This window comes from Cydia strobilella, chromosome 21 (genome assembly GCF_947568885.1).
Source record: "Cydia strobilella chromosome 21, ilCydStro3.1, whole genome shotgun sequence".
NCBI lineage: Eukaryota > Metazoa > Arthropoda > Insecta > Lepidoptera > Tortricidae > Cydia > Cydia strobilella.
In genome coordinates, this window is record NC_086061.1 from 3,584,951 (window position 1) to 3,603,917 (window position 18,967).

The following is an 18,967-nucleotide window of genomic DNA, read 5'->3' on the forward strand; positions in this document are numbered from 1 at the left end:
GTGTCTAAGGCTGGAATCGAACCAGCGTACGCTCGGCCACTCGGTCACGGTGGTGGGATAGATTGTTCCTTCGTATATTACATTTAAATCGGTTTTTAATTTAAAGATAGGAAGGAAGGAAGAATTTATGGATGATGTAATGTTTAAATAAATTGTATTATTTGTAATAAAGAGTGCTGTGATGTACGTAAATGTATGCCACACCAATACATGGTTTTTCAAAAAATCCAAATTTCTTCCAATTAATCCAGCTTTGATGATTACTTTGAAGACAAGTCACATTTTCCAAAAGTCCAATCTAATTTGAAACTTAAATCGTTTTGTTAAGGTTGACATGTTCAGCGTAATTTATAGATATTAATGACGCTTTCAAATATTGTCTGAAAATCTTCACGGGGAATAGTTATTTTCCCCTCACTAGCTCGGAAATCCGTCTTTTATCCTTTAAAACAAGCGGGGAAAAACGCATTTTATCCACTAGTGGGGAAAGTAATTTGACCTTTGATGGAGCGTGTTTAAGTAGCTTGACAGATAACAAAACGTAAAACGCTCATAATAATGGTTCGTTCTATATTTATTATCATTAAATAAATGGTTTGAGAATTTAATAAAAAATACCAGATTTAGCTTTATTTAATGATTTTAAGTAATAAACCTTAAAATTCCATAATAAACGTTTGTTTTTTAATAATTATGTTAAATATAATTCTGAACGCACAAGTTAAGTCGATGCAATTTCAAAACGCATTATTGACATTTCATCCGTCAGAAATGTCAACATGGTCAACAAAATTTTTACTTAAAAACGTCTTGGCCTAGTCCAAAAACCGACAGAAATGAGAGTTAAGTCATTAGATAGGTATTTCGGCGAATGGTTTGCCGGGCTCGCCCGGCGGTGGACTCTATTGCCAAGGTAATAAGGGTGACGACCTTTTGCCTAAAATACCAATATCTCAGTTCTGCAATGGAATTCCGTTTGGTGTCCATGTAATAAATTATAGTAGATAAAAAGACCTATTAAATGAGATAACTCTCAACTCTGTTGGTTTTTGGACCATTTTGACGCATAGTCCTTTTGAAAAAAGGAAAACCTATAAACCTAGTTTTTCATTGTGTCAATAACATACTAAAAACCATGGAGAATGGAAAATATTTTGAAGTGGAAAAACCTTTTCCGTTTTTCGTATCTCTTAAGAGCTACGGTTCCACAGGCTGACACACACACATAGAAGTCAAACATAACACCCCTCTTTTTGCGTCGTTGCTTAAAAACAAGAAGTTGGATCACCATCCAAAGCTCCATCAGTTTTCATCGCCGGTATGATGTCCCCATTGATTCGCACGGTCGCGTTCACATTATGCTGTTTAGCCAAATGCGTGCGTAGCACAAAGGGTTGTGTGAACGCTGCCTCACAGTGCGGACATTTGTACGGCCGTGCGCCTGTGTGCGTGTGCATGTGGATTATAAGGCTCTTGTGCTGAAACGATTAATTAATAATACATTTATTGACTAACGTTTCAATAAATGTTATAAATAACAAGAAAATTCCCACCCAATCCCACAGTAAGCTCAATAAGGCTTGTGTTGTGGGTACTACGACGATATACAGGGTGATCAATCCAAATGGGTCAGTATGGAGAAGTCAGAAAGTATGAGAGATAGTGAAATCTGTTCTTAGGAACCATGGCTTCGATTTTAGATTTAATAATAATGAGATTCAAACTATTTTTAACTCTCATACATAACCGGGAATCGAACCTGGTCAATATTCTTTATGTAATCGCGTGTAGTATTTAATACAATTAAGGCCCGTCTTTACGAAGTAATATATATGTCTATGATTTTAAAGATTTACTTATTTATTTACCTCAAACGCGCGTCCGCAAACGGTGCACGGTACAGTCTTCTTGGGTTTCTTAGATTGTATATTGTTGTGTTTATCCAAATGATTTTTCAGACACTGCGGATTGAACAGGTACTGAAATAGAATTAACTCGTTTAGTAAAAAAATATCAGATTTACTTTGTTTTGATGTTAAAATAATCACCATCACTATAATTATTAATTGCCAATAAATCCATACTAATATTATAAATGCGAAAGTGTGTCTGTCTGTCTGTCTGTTACCTCTTCATGCTTAAACGACTGAACATTTAGTTGAAATTTGGTATAGAGATAGTTTGAGTCCCGGGGAAGGACATAGGATATAGTCTGTTGTTAATACTACCATAAACCCCATGTTCAGGCAAATACACATCATCAACTACATAAACAAATAACACAGTAATTACCTGTTGCTAACCGCCTCGAAGCCGGCTTCAATGGGGCATGGGGCAGAGCCCCCACTCTCGTTGGTTCTTAAATTTAATGTTCCGAGTTCCTTAACACCTTTTACACAAACACAGAACCGCCACAGGTCAAATGTACAGCATTTTCACAATAAAACAGTTTTTATTACAGCGCGACAGCAAAAACGTGCCGCCCGTATTTTGTTTTCTCTTGCGACTCGTTTCCCTTTTTAGCCACGGGCGGAGCTCACCGGAGAGTGGCGTGACTGTCGCGCGATCGGCGCAAGGGTGGCGTTTTCCCGCGTCATTTGAATTATGTAGCCGATAGACATGTTTTATTATGCCTGAACGTTTACATTTTCGGGTACTTGAAACATTTATCAGTTAACCAACCAAATAGAAAACTGCCTGGATATGTTTCTCGTCGTTCTGGCTTTAACCTATTTCATTTAATCGTAGACTATTATTTATTCTGTGGTTAAAGTAAACACTCACCTTACCACAGATGTGACAACGGTATTTAGTAACTCCAATGTGGAAGAAGTTCATATGGAGCTTAAGCCCTGATTTTGCTTGCAGCACCTTGCCGCACACGGTGCACGGATATCTGCGATAATAATACATTATGGACTATTATATCCATAGCCTTTTTTTATTTCAAAAACACGTTTAAAAACACGAAATTAATCCAATGATATCCGACATTATTTATTTTTTTATATTATAGGACATTCTTACACAGATTGACTAAGTCCAACGGTAAGCCCAAGGAGGCTTGTGTTATGGGTACTCCGATGTGTCTTTGTAACATTTTTGTACAGACTGTGGTAGTGGCGCCCGCTACGCAGAGTATCGCGTAATATTCCCTATTCGCAACGTAATGTTATGACTTAAGACACTTGTCATTCTCAATGTAATTTTTAGGGTTCCGTACCCAAAGGGTAAAAACGGGATCCTATTAATAAGACTCCGCTGTCCATCTGTCTGTCTGTCTGTCACCAGGCTGTATCTCATGAACCGTGATAGCTAGACAGTTGAAATTTTCACAGATGATGTATTTTTGTTGCCGCTATAACAACAAATACTAAAAAGTACGGAACCCTCGGTGCGCAAGTCGGACTCGCACTTTGCCGGTTTTTTTATGTTTCCAGCCAGCAAATGGAGCCGGTATTGAAGGGGTTTCGGCGCTATGGGCGGGCTTGAGCTATTCTAAATAAAATAAACAATTCAAAACACTTACTTAGGCCTAGGCTTCCCCGAATGAAAAGTGCGGAAGTGAAACTTGAAGTTGAAAATCGTCTTAAAGGTGGTGTCGCACTCCACACAGTACCGCAGCTCTGCCGGTTCAAACATATGTTTCGTTTTGTGGTTATAGAGCGACGAGCGATTGGTGTATTTCTTGAAGCAATGGGGGCATTCATGGAGTTTCGGCGGTTTAGGTGGAGGGTGAGCTTCTCTGAAATCAAATGACTGATTAATTCTGCGCTGCTCCGCTCCACAAAGTATTAGTGTCCAAGCTTCTTAGCATACACACTAAGCTACGGATCTGACAGCTCCTTCGTTATACGTGCTCGTGTTATTAACTGACTTTATGAAAAATATTGCTAACTTTGAGTCTTCTGCGGAGCAGGAGTTGCGCTTTCAAACACGAACAAAAAACATAATGCACTCCTTCTGTCCTACAACAAGAAGCAAGGCATAGTGTAAGGTACCAAGCCATCCGAATTTTTAACAACTACCTATAAATCTAAAGGTGATTACAAATTATAAAATATTTAGTAAGCACTTGAAGATTTTTTTATTAAGAAGGTGCTTTTACAGTATTGACGAGATATTTGCAAATAAAAACTGATTCGTACAAAAATATCTTATGTAACTTTACACTTTAATGATGACATTTTTATTACTTTATCTGTACTTTTTTTTTGTTGGTTTAATTGTATTTTGGAATTTTATTTATTGACATGTCCCGCTATTAATTATGTGCATGTATTAGTTTGTAAGATTTTTCTTACAGAATATCATATTGTTATAGAAATAAATAAATGAAATGAAATGAAATGAAATCTACGGTCTGTAAATTGTAATACGAGAAATTTTTTTTACTGCAGGCTGTATTCATACTGACCAACATTTGTTCAGCGACTTTTAAAAAAACCTTGTATTTCGATTTTTAATACACTTCAAAGTTTATTCTAAGACGCAATGTGTAATTTTTTTACATAAATTTTGTTTGTGAAATAAAAATCCAATTCCCATATTTAAGTGTTCGATATACAAATTTCACATCTTACATAATATGAAACTCCATGGCCGTCTTTTTTATGTAACGTTTATTGCAAATGTCACATATGTAATATTTGTGAACTTCGTTCCAGTGTTGTACGCAATGCTCCTTTTCCCTAAAATCAAAAACAAGCTGTCAAATTATGTTTTGAAACATAGGTGTTTTTGTTACCGACTATACTTACTTTTCCCAAAAAAAAAACCTATTATGATCTGCATACTCGAAGATTTCGCTATGGCTTACTTTTATGGGGAAATAGTACAGATGACACTTTGTGTATATTAGAAATTCCTAAGTCCGAAATAAAATTAACAAAGAAAGATCAAGATAAAGCACCGAGTTGGCTTCTGAGGTAACAGTGGTGCCCGATATAATCCGTTTAAACTGATTTTTTAAATAAAAAAAACTATCACAGAAACCGAAGACAAACTTACCAAAAATACTTCTGATCCTTCTCATACAATTCACATCCATCTTCGATGCAAAAATATTGCATGGTGTGGTATTTATTCATATGTGCGACTATGTGCTCTTTGCGCATCATTCTGGCGCAAACACGGCAGCGCCAGACGGACTTCTGAGGTAACAGAGGTGGTGGGTTGGTGAACCATTTGTTGACTATTAGACCGGGATGCTGAAATAGAAACATTTATTCGTGATAATTGCAAAAATGTAGGAACGGAACAGTACACACAAAAAACCAGAAAGAACAATAGTAGATAGTTAACTAGGGGTTAGGGAGGGTTGAAATGTGAAGATGATATGTAAAGGAATTTCATACAGCCTTACACACAAGCCTGTACGGCGGGTTGGTCAACAGCACCTCGTAACTCATGAGGCCCTGGTACTTGCTTAAGCTAAATTCAATTTTTAGGCGGTTTTTTTCTCGATTTTGGCCACCGTAGCCTATGGATATTTCATTGCAAGTTTAAGAAATTAAAGCACTATACAAATCTCGGACGTAAAACGGGGTCGCCGGCCCCGTATCCTTATCCTATATCTACTTGCCCTGCAACCCGTTTTCCGGCCTCTATAGTAATGTACTAATGTGTACAAGAGCAACAGTTAGAAGCGATGAAAGAGCATACATACAATTTTACCTGATTCTCCACATTTACCTTAATCCAACTGAATAATTACTATAGCTAGGACAGTGACCTTTATTGCTTATACTCACAGTTCTACTATGATATCTATATGCATGAGCGGTCAAACTTCTGGCTAACCCAAACATCACACCGCATATGTTACATTTAACAGGATATTTATCGTCAACAATTGCATCATCTTTTTCTAAAGTGCTCTTTAAATCTTGCTGACTCATTTCGATTTCTTGAAAATGTGGCAAAACATTTTCAATTTTTTTATACTTTGTAAATATTTTATTGTATTTCAGTCTCTGGGTCAGTTGAGATCTTTCCTTTTTCTTCATCGGTTTTTCTTTATCATCTTTTGTTTTATTTTCATGGATTTCATCGTCACTATCATTAGAACTAATTTCTCCTTTAATATCCTCTACTTTGAAATCTGGATCATCCTCTAGCTTTACATGTTTTTTTCTTTTTGTAGCAACAGCCTTGGCATTTTGATTGCCTGCAGCGCTATTATCATTTTCTTCTTTTATGTTATTATCAATGTTATTCATATTGCCAATTTCGATTTCATCAGAACATTTCTCAATTGAGTTAGCTTTTCTTTTTTTCGGCGTATTCTGTTTTGCTTTTTTCAGCATGGCAGGAGTTTTCATTATTGAAATTTCTTCAGTTAATTTTTGTTTCATTGAATGATTTACTACTGTATTGTTAGCAGCTTTACGTAAACTTTTTCGAGTATTTACTTTGGTTTCTGTAATTTCTTCAGACGAACTGAAATTTCTATCATCGGGCTCAAAATACTCATTATCGTCATCATCACTGTCAGCATTGGGATGTTCAATTTTAATAGTAGTATTACATTTCACATTTTCATAAATATCATTAAGATGAACTTTAACAGTATCTACATTTTCTATACTGCTTTTTGAACCTTTAGTTTTGTATTTTGTGGGTACAATAACTTTATGAAGTTCTGGTGTTTCATAAGAAATTGATTGTTCAGTAGGTGTGCTTTCTTCAAAAACAACATCATATTCAAAATTTTGGTGGACAGAAAGAGATGACAATGTAGGTTTTGCTGGCTGAAATTATTAAAAAAAACTTAAATTATAGAACTTCTTTGTATGATTATCACTTTGTGTATTGCATTGCAAGTACATCCGCTCTACCAATATCCACTTATGAATCTTTCAGTTCAGTTAGTACAGTCAAGGTCTAAAATATTAATACTATCTTTTATTAGTTGGAATTGAGCAAGATCAAAAATATTCCACTTACTGAAGATTGCAGCAGGTTTTTTTATGTGTTAACATTTTTTTTTTAAATATTAGCATAATTAGACTTATATTGACCAGGATATAGACCGTGATTACCTTTTATATTGTTTTTGAGCTCCCGATATTTCGACGCAGTTACATAAACAATACAAAAGGTAATCACGGTCTATATCCCAGTCAATATAAGTCTAGTAAAACTAACCGTGAATCATTCAAAACTGTTATTAGCATAATTTTTGTTTCAATAGGTTTAATGAAAAATGATTACAAGTTAACAGTAATATTTGAACAAATGTAGGATAAACATAATTAATGTCATTACCGGGTGTAACACGATTAAATTTCATTATGTTACCTTTTTTCCGACAATGACATTAATTATGTGTACAAAACGCGAGAGTTTAAAGTGTTATAAATGTAAAGGGACCCACTGACTATCAGTCCGCCGGACGATATCGGCCTGTCAGTTAGAACAAAAATTTGACAGTTCCGAACAACTGACAGGCCGATATCGTCCGGCGGACTGATAGTCAGTGGGCCCCTTAAGATAAAGTAAAGTGCTTACTGAAAGTTGTAAGGAGTCTTGCAGAATCGTGTGTGCCCTTTGTACCTGTCCCTGGAACTTGTGCGTCTTGCGCAGCAGAGCCATACACTCCCAACACAGAGCTATGGTCGCCTGATGATCCAACTGCATTAAGACATATTCAAAATAAAAAAAATGTATATTCAAAAAGTAGCTTTACTTAACCTTTTTGACGGCAATGACGGATATATCGGCACCGTAGGTCCAAAGTCAAAGATGGATTAATCTGTCACAGACCACTGAGCAACATAGACCTAGGTGCATATGCATAAAGTTCAATTTCAGTTTTGACACTTTGGTGACGTGGCGTCTGGATGACAGCTTTTGTGTTTGACACGGCGTCGAAAAGGTTAAAAGCTGTTCAAGTACTTAACAAGTATGTACATCATGGGTCATGCAAAAGTTAGAGAAAGAATGTAATTAAATAAATATCCTTGGATACTCCAGATATGTGATTAAAACATGGATCTGTTCGCGAGTGTCGCATACCACATTTTGTTGTTGCAGACATTGCAACAACAAAATGTGGTAATGTCACAAACATCAAACTTCCATAAAAAATATGGCATTTATTTTGGCACATCCACACTGTAATGTCAGTCTGTGCAGTGTTAACTAGATGCAACCATAGAACCTTAAAAAAATATTTTAAAAAAAAATGTCTAAATAAAGTTTAGGGTGTAATGCCTCGGACAGATTCTTAATGAGGATGAATCTGAGGAAACCCAGGATCAGAGTATAGGAAAGGGGGGCCGTCCTTGGGAGTCATTTTTTTCCCAGCATAACACTAACTTTTTATTAGTTTTTTGTGTAGGAAATGTTAAATTAAGTATCTTTTATCATTGTAACATTTGTAACCTTTATCCCTGGACATGTAAACAAGGCCGTCTTAAACTTCGGCACAAAAGAATTTGGAGCCCTATTGGAAAGTAAAGAAAGCTAATTAAGTACTATCTTCTATTTATTATGGGTAATCAAATATAATGTTACTGTTTGTCCTTTGGGGCCCCCTGAGGATGGCGGCCCTGGGCACGGGCCCTGTGTGCCCTTATGGTAAAGACGGTATTGCATGTAATGTAAATATACCCTACTTACTTCCAGTGATTGGTCTTCTGTAAGAAGAGAGCGTAAATCGTCGGTAGCCATAGAAGATAGTCTCCTGTCTGAGCTGAGACAACCGCGACATATTTCCAAGTCTTCGAGCTCTTGTTTTATATCAAACATCATGGTAATGTGACTTTCTTAAGTAAATCTAAATAAACATTGATGCCAGTAGCATGAACTACAGAGCAATAAGCAATTTCAAGCAATCAAATCAAGACCACAATCAAGATATTCAAGCTCTTGCACTTCTTGCTGATGCTGTCATTCAACTGTCATTCTGACAATGAGTGTTCAAATTCAGTCAGATTTTCCCTATTGTATGTCGTCGAGTAAGAGCTGAGTAAATTAAGTATGAGTGAGAGAACAACTGCTATAAATATAATCCATTCTAATCATACGCATTTTATAAAAATCACAAATGAGAAAGTATTTCTTATCAGTTAAATATAGATTACAAAAGAACAGGTCATTAAATACGAACTTTTGTACATGTAATAACTATTAGTTTATGAACGCAACCTGCATTTGTCAAATTGACATTGATTGATTGCCTTGAATGCCTTGCCAGGAGCGCTGTGATTATCTGATTATATGCTCTTTGGGAGCGCTCGACGGCTCGATTGCTTGAATAACTATTAGAAATTTAAACGATATTTTACATATATCTACCAATCCTCTCTACATTTACTTAAGCTTTCAAAATTTGCGTATTCCTTATAATGTAGACAATATTTTAGGATCGTGAACGGTATAACGCAGTCATAATAACTCCCGCATTAGTAGATTGAATATTGAATGTGAACTAGTTGTTTACTTGCAAAACAAAGGGAAGCACCATGTGTGACATAAAACTGGAGCCCGAATATCTAGAAATATGCCGCGGCTGCCTCAGTTCAAATAGGAGGCTATCTTCTGTGGAAACCGCCGTGTATCAAGCTCTTTTGACCGAAGAGCAAATTCACGAAGTAAGTAAAGTTTTCTCTCATATTGATCATACGTGAGAGGATGATTTAAAGCTATCCTTTGCTGGGATGGTAACGTCCTGTAACTTTAAAAATAATTAACAAGCTGTTTGTGGGAGCCATGTGTTTTAGTCACTTCGTCAGGGATCCGTTCCATTGGCTATATAATTTACCAATGTTTGGTTAAAACTTGTATGTTGTAAATAACCCCAAAAATAATTATTTTAACTGGAATTGGGAGTTTTTAACTCTTTTTCCACTTCTTAAAATCATACTTTGGTAGCATCATAAGTATGATTGCTATGATGCTATGATTCATAGCATCATAGCAATCATACTGTTTAAGCAGTTATCATAACCACTTATTTAAGTTTATTTCTAAAATAAAAATTTTTACTAGTAGAAAATGTTTTTTTCTTCACTTCTCATGCTCGTAAAGTTCGACTTTAAGTCCTGCGTAGATGACGTAAAATCACTTTTTAAGCTGTAGTTCATAAAGTAAAATTTTCTATTACAACCATGCAAAAAAATTCAAAATCTGGCATACAAACTGCCAGCCCTTCTAGCGCCGGCCGCACCCTCGACAACCGAGTACAATTTAAATTACCTCGGATAAAAATGGATTGCTTTTAACTTTAAATATTTTGTTATTTCAGTTGGATCTTAAGGAGCATATAGCTTTGTGTTGGGAGTGTATGGCTCTACTGCGCAAGACATGGGGGTTCCGGGCACAGGTGCAGAAAGCACATATTATTCTACAAGACTCCTTACAACTTTCAGTAAGTACTACATCTATGGCCTGATTTACACCTGTAAGTTTTACTTACATAAGTAGGGATGCAGCTGTAGTACAGAATGAGAGATGAATATCATTATCCCATTCTAAAAAATAGCTTTCTAACATCAAACATCAATCAAACATCAAACATTTATTCAGCAAATAGGCCACAGGGGCCTTTTACATGTCAATTTTTACAAACAATAAAATTAACCCAAAATTACAATAAAAAAACAATTACATAAATATAAATGTCAAATTACACAAAAAAAAACTAATAAAAAATATACAAACAACAGAAGTACTAGAATTGTTTAGAGATGTAAAAGTCTCTAGGTGTCAGAGATAAAATGTATATAATAATAAAAAAAGATCATCAAATTATCCAAATTTGTCTCTACTTACATACGTAAAACTTAGTGTATCTCAGGCCTATGATTTGTTAACCCTTTTCCTGGCGTAGTACGATTTATCAACCACATACGTGCCAATAGAATTTCAACCTTAGCATTCCGATATAAGGTTCAAATTAGATTGCACTTTTGGGAAATGTGACGTCTTCAAATGAATCAGCTCGAGCTGGATTAATTGAAATATATTTGGATTTTAGGGAAAACCTTGTAGATTGGTGTGGCCTCGAAAATGGTTAAAATACTACTAGCAATACATAAGCACATTTCCTTAGTACATTAGTAGGTCCTAGTACTACATTGAGGGGTTGTTTTGATTACAGTTGTACAGTATTAGTATTATGAGGTCTTTCAATGATAATAGGACAAAAGGTGTCCCAAAATTTCCATATTTTTTTCTTCGTTACATTCCAATGACCAACATGCAAAGACTATGAAAAATGGTAACGGAATATGAATATAAAATAATAGAGACACTTTCTTTCTCATATTATAATACAAAGGGCTTGCGATTCTGAGTAGAAATAACAAAGAAAAGTCCAAATTAAATAAAAAATTGTACATACAACTTAAAAATAAAATGGCCTTGATACAAAATTGTAAGTGTTTCCAAACACTGCTCAAATTTTCTTGAGAAACTATATAGATAAGTGAACTATTGTACAATTGTTTAGAGTATCGGAAAAGTACAAGTTTGGCCCATCAGGAGGGTTGATAATTTATTTTCCGCGATATTTTTATAATTCCAGCCAACAAAACCTACTTTGTCTTCTCTTTCTGTCCATCAAAACTTTGAATATGATGCTGTTTTTGAAGAAAACACACCACATGAATTACCAATTTGTTATGAACCAAGCTCAACTGCAGACCATGATAAAGTTATTGTACCCACGAAATACAAAACTGAAGTAACCAATAGTGATATAAAAAGTATAAAAACTGTTAAAGTCGTTCTACAAGATATTTCAAAAAATTATATTAAATCTGAACATCCCAGTGATGATAGTGATGCTACTGAGAATTTAGAAGCTGATGATAGTTACATTTCCTCTGAAGAAATGACAGAAACAAATAATGATACTAGAGAAATTTTACGAAAAACTGCTGTAAATAGATTGTCAGTAGTAAAACAACGTAATATACAAGAGGGACCAAAGATAACTAAAAAAAATATTAAAACTCCTGCATTACTGAAACTGGGACAGGAATCTCAAAAATCTATTGATACCAAAAAGGTTGCACCGAAAAGAAGAACAGTTACATCACAAAAACTTTCAGTAAAAATCCTGAAACACAATTCAATTAAAGATGAAGGATCTTCAAATATTGATAATAAGAATAAAGTAAAAGAGGATGATATTGACTCAGACATACAAGATACCAAAGCTGATTTAAATCATAGTGAATTTAAAACACAAGCAAAAGAAGAAAAGCAACCAGATTTACACACAAAAATCAAATCGGAAGGTGGTGAACAGAAAAAATCAGAAACAAAGAAGAAAAAACATACTTTGAAATTCAGGAAAATAAACACTAAATATAAAAAGATTGAAGAGGTTTTGCCATATTTTCAAGAAGTTGAAATGAATGAGCAAGATTTAAAGAGCACCTTAGAAAAAGATGATGCCATTGTTGATAAACACAAAATCCATAAATGTAGTATATGTGGTGTAACGTTTCAGCTTCTTATAAATTTGAAGGGACATGCGTTACGAAATCATAAAAAAACTGTAAGTATTGTCAATGACAACTTTGTCCATGCTTTCAATGGACGGCTGGTTTATTTAAAGATTTATAAGGGTTTTGTATATCAGTCGGCAATAACGGAACCCTTATAGAACACACACCACATTTTGTTGCATTTCTTTTGTTTCGATCGATTGCAAAACAACATAATTTCAACCATATTTACTTCACAATCCATTTCAAATTCAAATGGTATTTTTGCATGGCGAACTTTAGGACACTGTGACTTGACCAATAGCAAAGCTGGATGGTCAACGAGACAGATTTTCTATCTTCCCAACCTGTTTTAGCATCCTGAACACTTTGACAATACAAATTTCAACAACCCAGCCTTAGTGCTGCCGCAAAAGTCCGTCTGGCGTTGCGATGTTTGCGCCAGAATGATGCGGAAAGAACATGTAGTCGCACATATGAATGAATTCCATGTACGTCGATTTCTGTGCAATGGCTGTGAATGGAGCTTTAAGCCTTTTTGGTAAGTTATTAGTTTATATGGAAACAACGTTAATATGAACTACGAGTACAAGACCGACTTGCATTTGGCCGATTATTTATTTTATTTCTATATTTGATTTTTACAAGCTTTTGTTTATGTAAAACATGTGATAAATCAACACAATAGTCTTGATAAGTCGTTTATGGTGTAATGCAAACTATCGGTTGTATCAAAATGTACTATTTTGACAGAAACATATTCATATTTCAGGAAAAAAGAAGATCGCCTACGACACTGGAACGAAATTCACAAACATTTAATATGTCACATATGTGAAATACGCAGGAAATCAAAGAAAACGATGGAGTTTCATATCGAGTAAGAACAGATATTCTACAAGCTTTATTTAACTTGCAATATTTGTTTTTTTGTAATATGATTGATTGGTCAAATCTTGCAACCTTAATTAGACCCACTTCCCATTATTTGATTGAACTTATACTTCACACACATATATTGGGTGACAATGCAATATTATGGTACCATCGAACTGATCAGATGACGGATACAGAAGGGTGGTCATACAAAAACTGTATGAAACGGTAGCAAGGGAATGATGAGATGATGGGCGACAGAGAGGTATGGATTAATAGGATAAGCGCAAGCATTAGTTGCCTGATGAAAGAAAAGTACAGTCAGCGATAAAAGCTTGTATCAAAAACGTCATTTTTGACCATAGACATTAGTATACACAAGTAGTTATAGACGCGCCACCGAGCGACAGGGGGGTAAAAGAAAGAATATTCTTATAAAATTTGGGCAGCATAGGATTTTTTCTCTTTCACTCTTATAAATTTCTGTATTTCGCCATCGCCTCGTACCTATGATGCCACCCGGTCGGTGATAAGGACAAAGCATGACACTATTTTCTCATTCCTCTTATAGGAATCGCAATAAGACTATCTTTCTCTATCAAAGAGTGTCAGGCCCTTGTTTATGACAAAAAAAATATTTGCAGAGAAGCTCACATGCCAAATTTACTTCGACATCATCAATGCCCTCACTGCCCGAACACATATTCCGACCGTAAATCCCTATTAGAGCACGACAGAGACACCCATCAGACGCCGGAGCCGGTCGAGCGGCGTTACTGCGCCGCGTGTGACGTCACCTTTAGGAGGATCGAGGGCTTTCAGGCGCATTTCCGTAATTGTCATTCCGGAAAACCTAAAATGAGGTAAGTATCATGTGACACCAACTAAAATAACTATAGAAGCCTGACTAGAGCTATAGAACCGGACAAGTGCGAGTCGGACTCGCCTACCGAGGGTTCCGTACAAAATTAACATAATTTGGGAGCTTTCAAATATTACGTAACACAATTTTTGAAGATTTTTGACCCCCCCTTCCCCCCCGTGTAACGCACCGTAACGTTTAGTTGATCGTGACGTCAAGGTCACTGAGAGCCCATCTTGAATGTATGGAAAATAAGTAAAATTGCGATTTTGTCGGTGAAATATTGCGTTTATGCATACAGTTGCTTTACAATCATTTTTTGGATAAAATGCAGAAATCGAATGGTATCTTTACTTTATTCCTTTTTGGAAGTTAAAAAAAACTTTAAATTTTGAAACTTTTAGATCCTGTATTTTTTTATCATTTCCATGTATCATTTTAATATTTTTAATATCCACATTATTGTGATAAATTACTTATTTGCTATCTCTTTTACTAGATTTTGTTATGAAATTCAATATGTGTCATCATCCCTATTCCATTATATTTAAGTCTATTTTCAAAAATCACGGACCCGGGTATGTCCTTAAACTACGTCCAAAAGAGAGGTATGGGCACTGTGAATGACATCTCGCTTTGTGTGGTAGGGCACAGGACAGCGGATGTCATTCCAGATCTAGAGCAGAGCCCAACTGGGAAAGTACCTCCACCTTACAGAAAACCGTAGCCAAATAACACTAGACCCTACTCATAGTGTTGTGTTCCTGCCGGTAAGTAAGGTTGCCAGAGCTCAACGAGGGAGAGGAGTGTTACGGTCGGCAACGCGCGTGTAATATCTCCGGTGTTGCAGGCATCCATAGGCTACGGTAACTGCTTACCATCGGGCGGGCCGTATGCTTGATTGCCACCGACGTGGTATATAAAAAAAAAACAATTCCGAACTAAGTTAATGTGTTTATTAAGATTTGTACACAAGTTTTTTGTTGCAGGTTCCCGTGTCCACAATGCGACAAGGTTCTGACCAAGAAAATCTATCTTAAGCGTCATATGAACATCATTCACGCAGGCATAACCGAATTCCGCTGTCATATTTGTGGCAAGGTAAGCTTAATATCCCGTTTAAAAACCGAAATAAATGCCATAGACAGAGGTAAAAACCGGCCAAGTGCGAGTCGGACTCGCGCACGAAGGGTTCCGTACCATTACGGAAAAAAAACAGCAAAAAAATCACGTTTGTTGTATGGGAGCCCCATTTAAATATTTATATTATTCTGTTTTTAGTATTTTTTGTTATAGCGGCAACAGAAATACATCATCTGTGATAATTTCAACTGTCTAGCTATCACGGTTCATGAGATACAGCCTGGTGACAGACAGACAGACAGATGGATAGCGGAGTCTTAGTAATAGGGTCCCGTTTTTCCCTTTGGGTACGGAACCCTAAAAATTAACGAGGCCTCCAGTGCCCAGCGCTAGAATGACTCGTGCCGGGTGGTTGCCAAAAGTTGACATGTGCACATTTAACAATAGGGGATATTACTGCAATGTTCTGCCACCAGAGTGCAGCACTAGCCTTTTTAGTAAACCATAGAGTAATTTATACATACTGTACTTTTAACAGGTTTTTGACAAGTTTTCAAAGATAATAAAATATGACATTGATGCATCAAGGCGGTTTGTTTACAGAGGAGCTACAGGGAAACGCGAATTCAAAATTTCGCTATCTGCCTCTTTATCGCTCGAATATGCAAGACTGCAAGAGTGACAGAGATGTTAGATAACGAAATTTCGATTTTCTTGTTTCGCGATAGACCCTCAGATTATGATAGTGGCGCCCCCTTCGCAGTTTCGCGTAATATTCCCTATTCAGTTAGCACAAACCATACGGCACCGTACAGCGCCATCTACTCCTTGGTCCCTTTTTCTTCTGTATATGACATATATTTCAGTTTGTGATTAACCTTTTGTTTGTGTATAATATAAAAAAGTCACGTGACCGATTTTATTCGTCATATTTTTGGATTTTTTTGTGGAATGGTTTTTTTCTGCTCTACCTACCTGGCAAAATATTGAAAATCGACACGGACAACCTGCTGAAAATTTGTATATGCAACCTTATTGCCTATACATTCAAGCCAGGGATAGACTGGACAATTGCCCCAGGACACGTATCGCCAGCGACGTCGGTGAAGTGTTCAGCGACGTTGCCAGACTTCGAACCACATCATATGTTAGGCGCGCAATGTCGCCCGACATGTCGAGCGAAGTTTGGCAACGTCGCGACACTTCAACCGACGTCGCTGGCGATACGTGTCGCGGAACAATTATCCCTAGTCTATCCCTAGCTTAAGGTAGTGACATTGTTAGAATGTATTGTCCTCTAGCTATAGTTGCATCGTGTGTAGAGCCCTTAAGTATGTTTGACTATAGCAACACTACGCTGTATCTTTATCTATGCATGTTCAGTTGTCTCTGGTTTCTCTTCTATTCTGTCAGCCATAGCGTAAACATCCATTTTATTTGATGTCTAGTTGAATATTATTTCATTGACAAATGTAAGCCGTGCTCTTATTCTGAGTAATAAAAGGACTACTTCAAGCTTCAACGTGAGTTATAATTCCATCCACCTTCAGCCGGTCCCTCGCTCTTCTAACTTGGTGTCACGCGGTACAGACGCACTGCTTAAGATCCATAGGGACTTCAACAGACATAATTTTGGTTGTCTTTATTATAACTTTAATATTTACCTGGGTGTATCTATTTCAGTACTTGTGCAAGAAAATGGCGCTGCAACGACATTTGGATACGCACAACAATATAAAACGTCCGAGCAACCACGCGTGCAGTATGTGCGGGCGCAAGTTTCAAGTAAGATATATATCCATATTAAATATATTAATAACGGGTCACTCACGTGTTTCAAGTCGAAAACGCTCGACATGTTTCACTCCGTACCGAGGAGCGTCATCAGGAGCTTGCGTCGACGGTGACGGAACATGTCGAGCGTTTTCGACTTGAAACACGTGAGTGACCCGTTATTAATATATTTAATGTCTGTGTCTCACGGAAGTTTTGTTATTAAAAAAGATATATATCCGTCCCAGACATAGACATAGTATATACAAGTAGTTACAGACGCGCCACCGAGCGACCGGGGGTAAGAGAAAGAATATTCATACAAAATTTGGGCAGCATAGGATTTTTTTTCTTTCACTCTTATAAATTTCGGTATTTCGCCATCGCCTCCTACCTATGATGCCACCCGGTCGGTGATAAGGACAAAGCATGGCACTATTTTCTTTTTCCTCTTATAGGAATCTCAATAAGAATCTCAATCTCAATCTTTCTCTATCAAAGAGTGTCAGGCCCTTGGTCCCAGATGAACCATCTTTCGCTGATCGTACTACAGATTGTTGCCATTTGATCATTACTTACTTTCATGTCTTTAGTGATACTAGCCCTTCAAATGGCATACATAGTTTGAGATTTGTTGAAATTTAAAATTTCTGTCAATTAAGTAAATTCCAAATAGACATTCCCGCTGCTGGAGTTTGACAGACGAAGGGTTTTAAGAGTCCCCGGAAAGCTCGACCGAATTGCACCTTCCCATACAAACGTAGGTCCGCTCTCATTTTAAAACTACGGGTTGGATTGTAATGAAACTGCACATACAATGACATGAGATATATCTAGGTCTGAAATTAGTTTATATAGCTCCAATTTATAAAACAAACGAAATAGAGCAAAAACAAGTTTTGTATGAAAAACTTAAATTCGCTGTTTTTTTTAACTGGTATCTGAAACTTCATAAACTATTACAGATATAGATATACCTTATCCTATTGTAAGTACAAAGTTTCAGAGCAATCTAGATAGTCTTTTTAAAATGAGAGTTGAACTACATTTGTATGGAGAACCGAGCTTGCCGGAGACCCTTAAATCGATTGACGTAAGAATCATCCAAATCGGCCCACACGTTTGGTGCCACAAACTAACAAACATACAATATATGACATACATACATAGACTAATAAACACAATGCCCTCCTTTGCGTTGCCCTGTCGGGTAAACTATTCTATTTGTGCTGGTTATGATTCTGGATACAGGCATTATCAGTTGTTTAAACGCCTGCCTGCATTACAAATAATAATAATAATAAAATTAACTTGCAAAATTACTCATTTCAGACCAACAGTAGCCTACAGTTCCACATGAACACGCACACAGGCGAACGGCCATATAAATGTACAGAATGCCAGTCAGCGTTCACTCAGCCCTACACGCTACGCATGCATCTGGCCAAGCAGCACCACGTGGACGTCAGCGTGGGGACCGATGGGACGATTGTACTAGCAATGAAGTAGACAAAAACTGTGCAGATATATGAGTGAACCATTAAATATACTTAAATAGTTTCTAAGTTAGTTGTTTTATTGGTGAGACACGGAATACCAGCCGAAAGATCGGCAGAATAGAACGAGCGAGCGAAGTTTTTACATTGAACTTTGAACACGCTATTTAGGGGCACATTTCGATGTTTTTAAACTGAACTATCAGAGGATAGTTTGCTACCCAATAATTTAAGTAATATTGTTCTAATTGAAATGGTCATAGGTAAACGTGTTGAGGGCATTACATTATAGTAATTAGTAATTAAATTATGAGCAGGCTGACAGGCTCGATGCTCGATCTAGGGGTTAAGGAGCTAGAGTTAGACCGAGATAAGTCTGCAACGATTTTGATAGCATAGCATTTGGTTTTCCG

The 18,967-nt window shown here is 36.6% G+C and overlaps 3 protein-coding genes across 3 annotated transcripts in view; 1 reads left to right on the plus strand and 2 right to left on the minus strand.

Moving 5' to 3' along the window:
• LOC134750998 (zinc finger CCCH domain-containing protein 13) overlaps positions 1-18,967 on the minus strand; it is a 251,843-nt gene that overhangs the window by 192,212 nt on the left and 40,664 nt on the right. The gene's annotated exons all lie outside the window — the stretch shown is intronic.
• Positions 189-8,878, minus strand: LOC134751002 (zinc finger protein 287-like). The gene is made up of 9 exons (XM_063686316.1): positions 8,626-8,878; positions 7,513-7,635; positions 5,754-6,752; positions 5,011-5,210; positions 4,584-4,691; positions 3,530-3,745; positions 2,785-2,896; positions 1,869-1,979; positions 189-1,478 (listed from the first exon to the last, which is right to left on the minus strand). The coding sequence occupies exons 1-9, from the start codon at positions 8,755-8,757 to the stop codon at positions 1,266-1,268; spliced, it is 2,214 nt and encodes a 737-aa protein (XP_063542386.1). The 5' UTR covers positions 8,758-8,878; the 3' UTR covers positions 189-1,265.
• On the plus strand, positions 9,226-18,605 carry LOC134750924 (zinc finger protein 845-like). The gene is made up of 9 exons (XM_063686177.1): positions 9,226-9,599; positions 10,253-10,375; positions 11,534-12,514; positions 12,821-13,005; positions 13,237-13,344; positions 13,985-14,203; positions 15,192-15,303; positions 16,969-17,070; positions 18,391-18,605. Exons 1-9 carry the CDS (start codon positions 9,471-9,473, stop codon positions 18,565-18,567), a joined length of 2,136 nt encoding a protein of 711 aa, XP_063542247.1. The 5' UTR covers positions 9,226-9,470; the 3' UTR covers positions 18,568-18,605.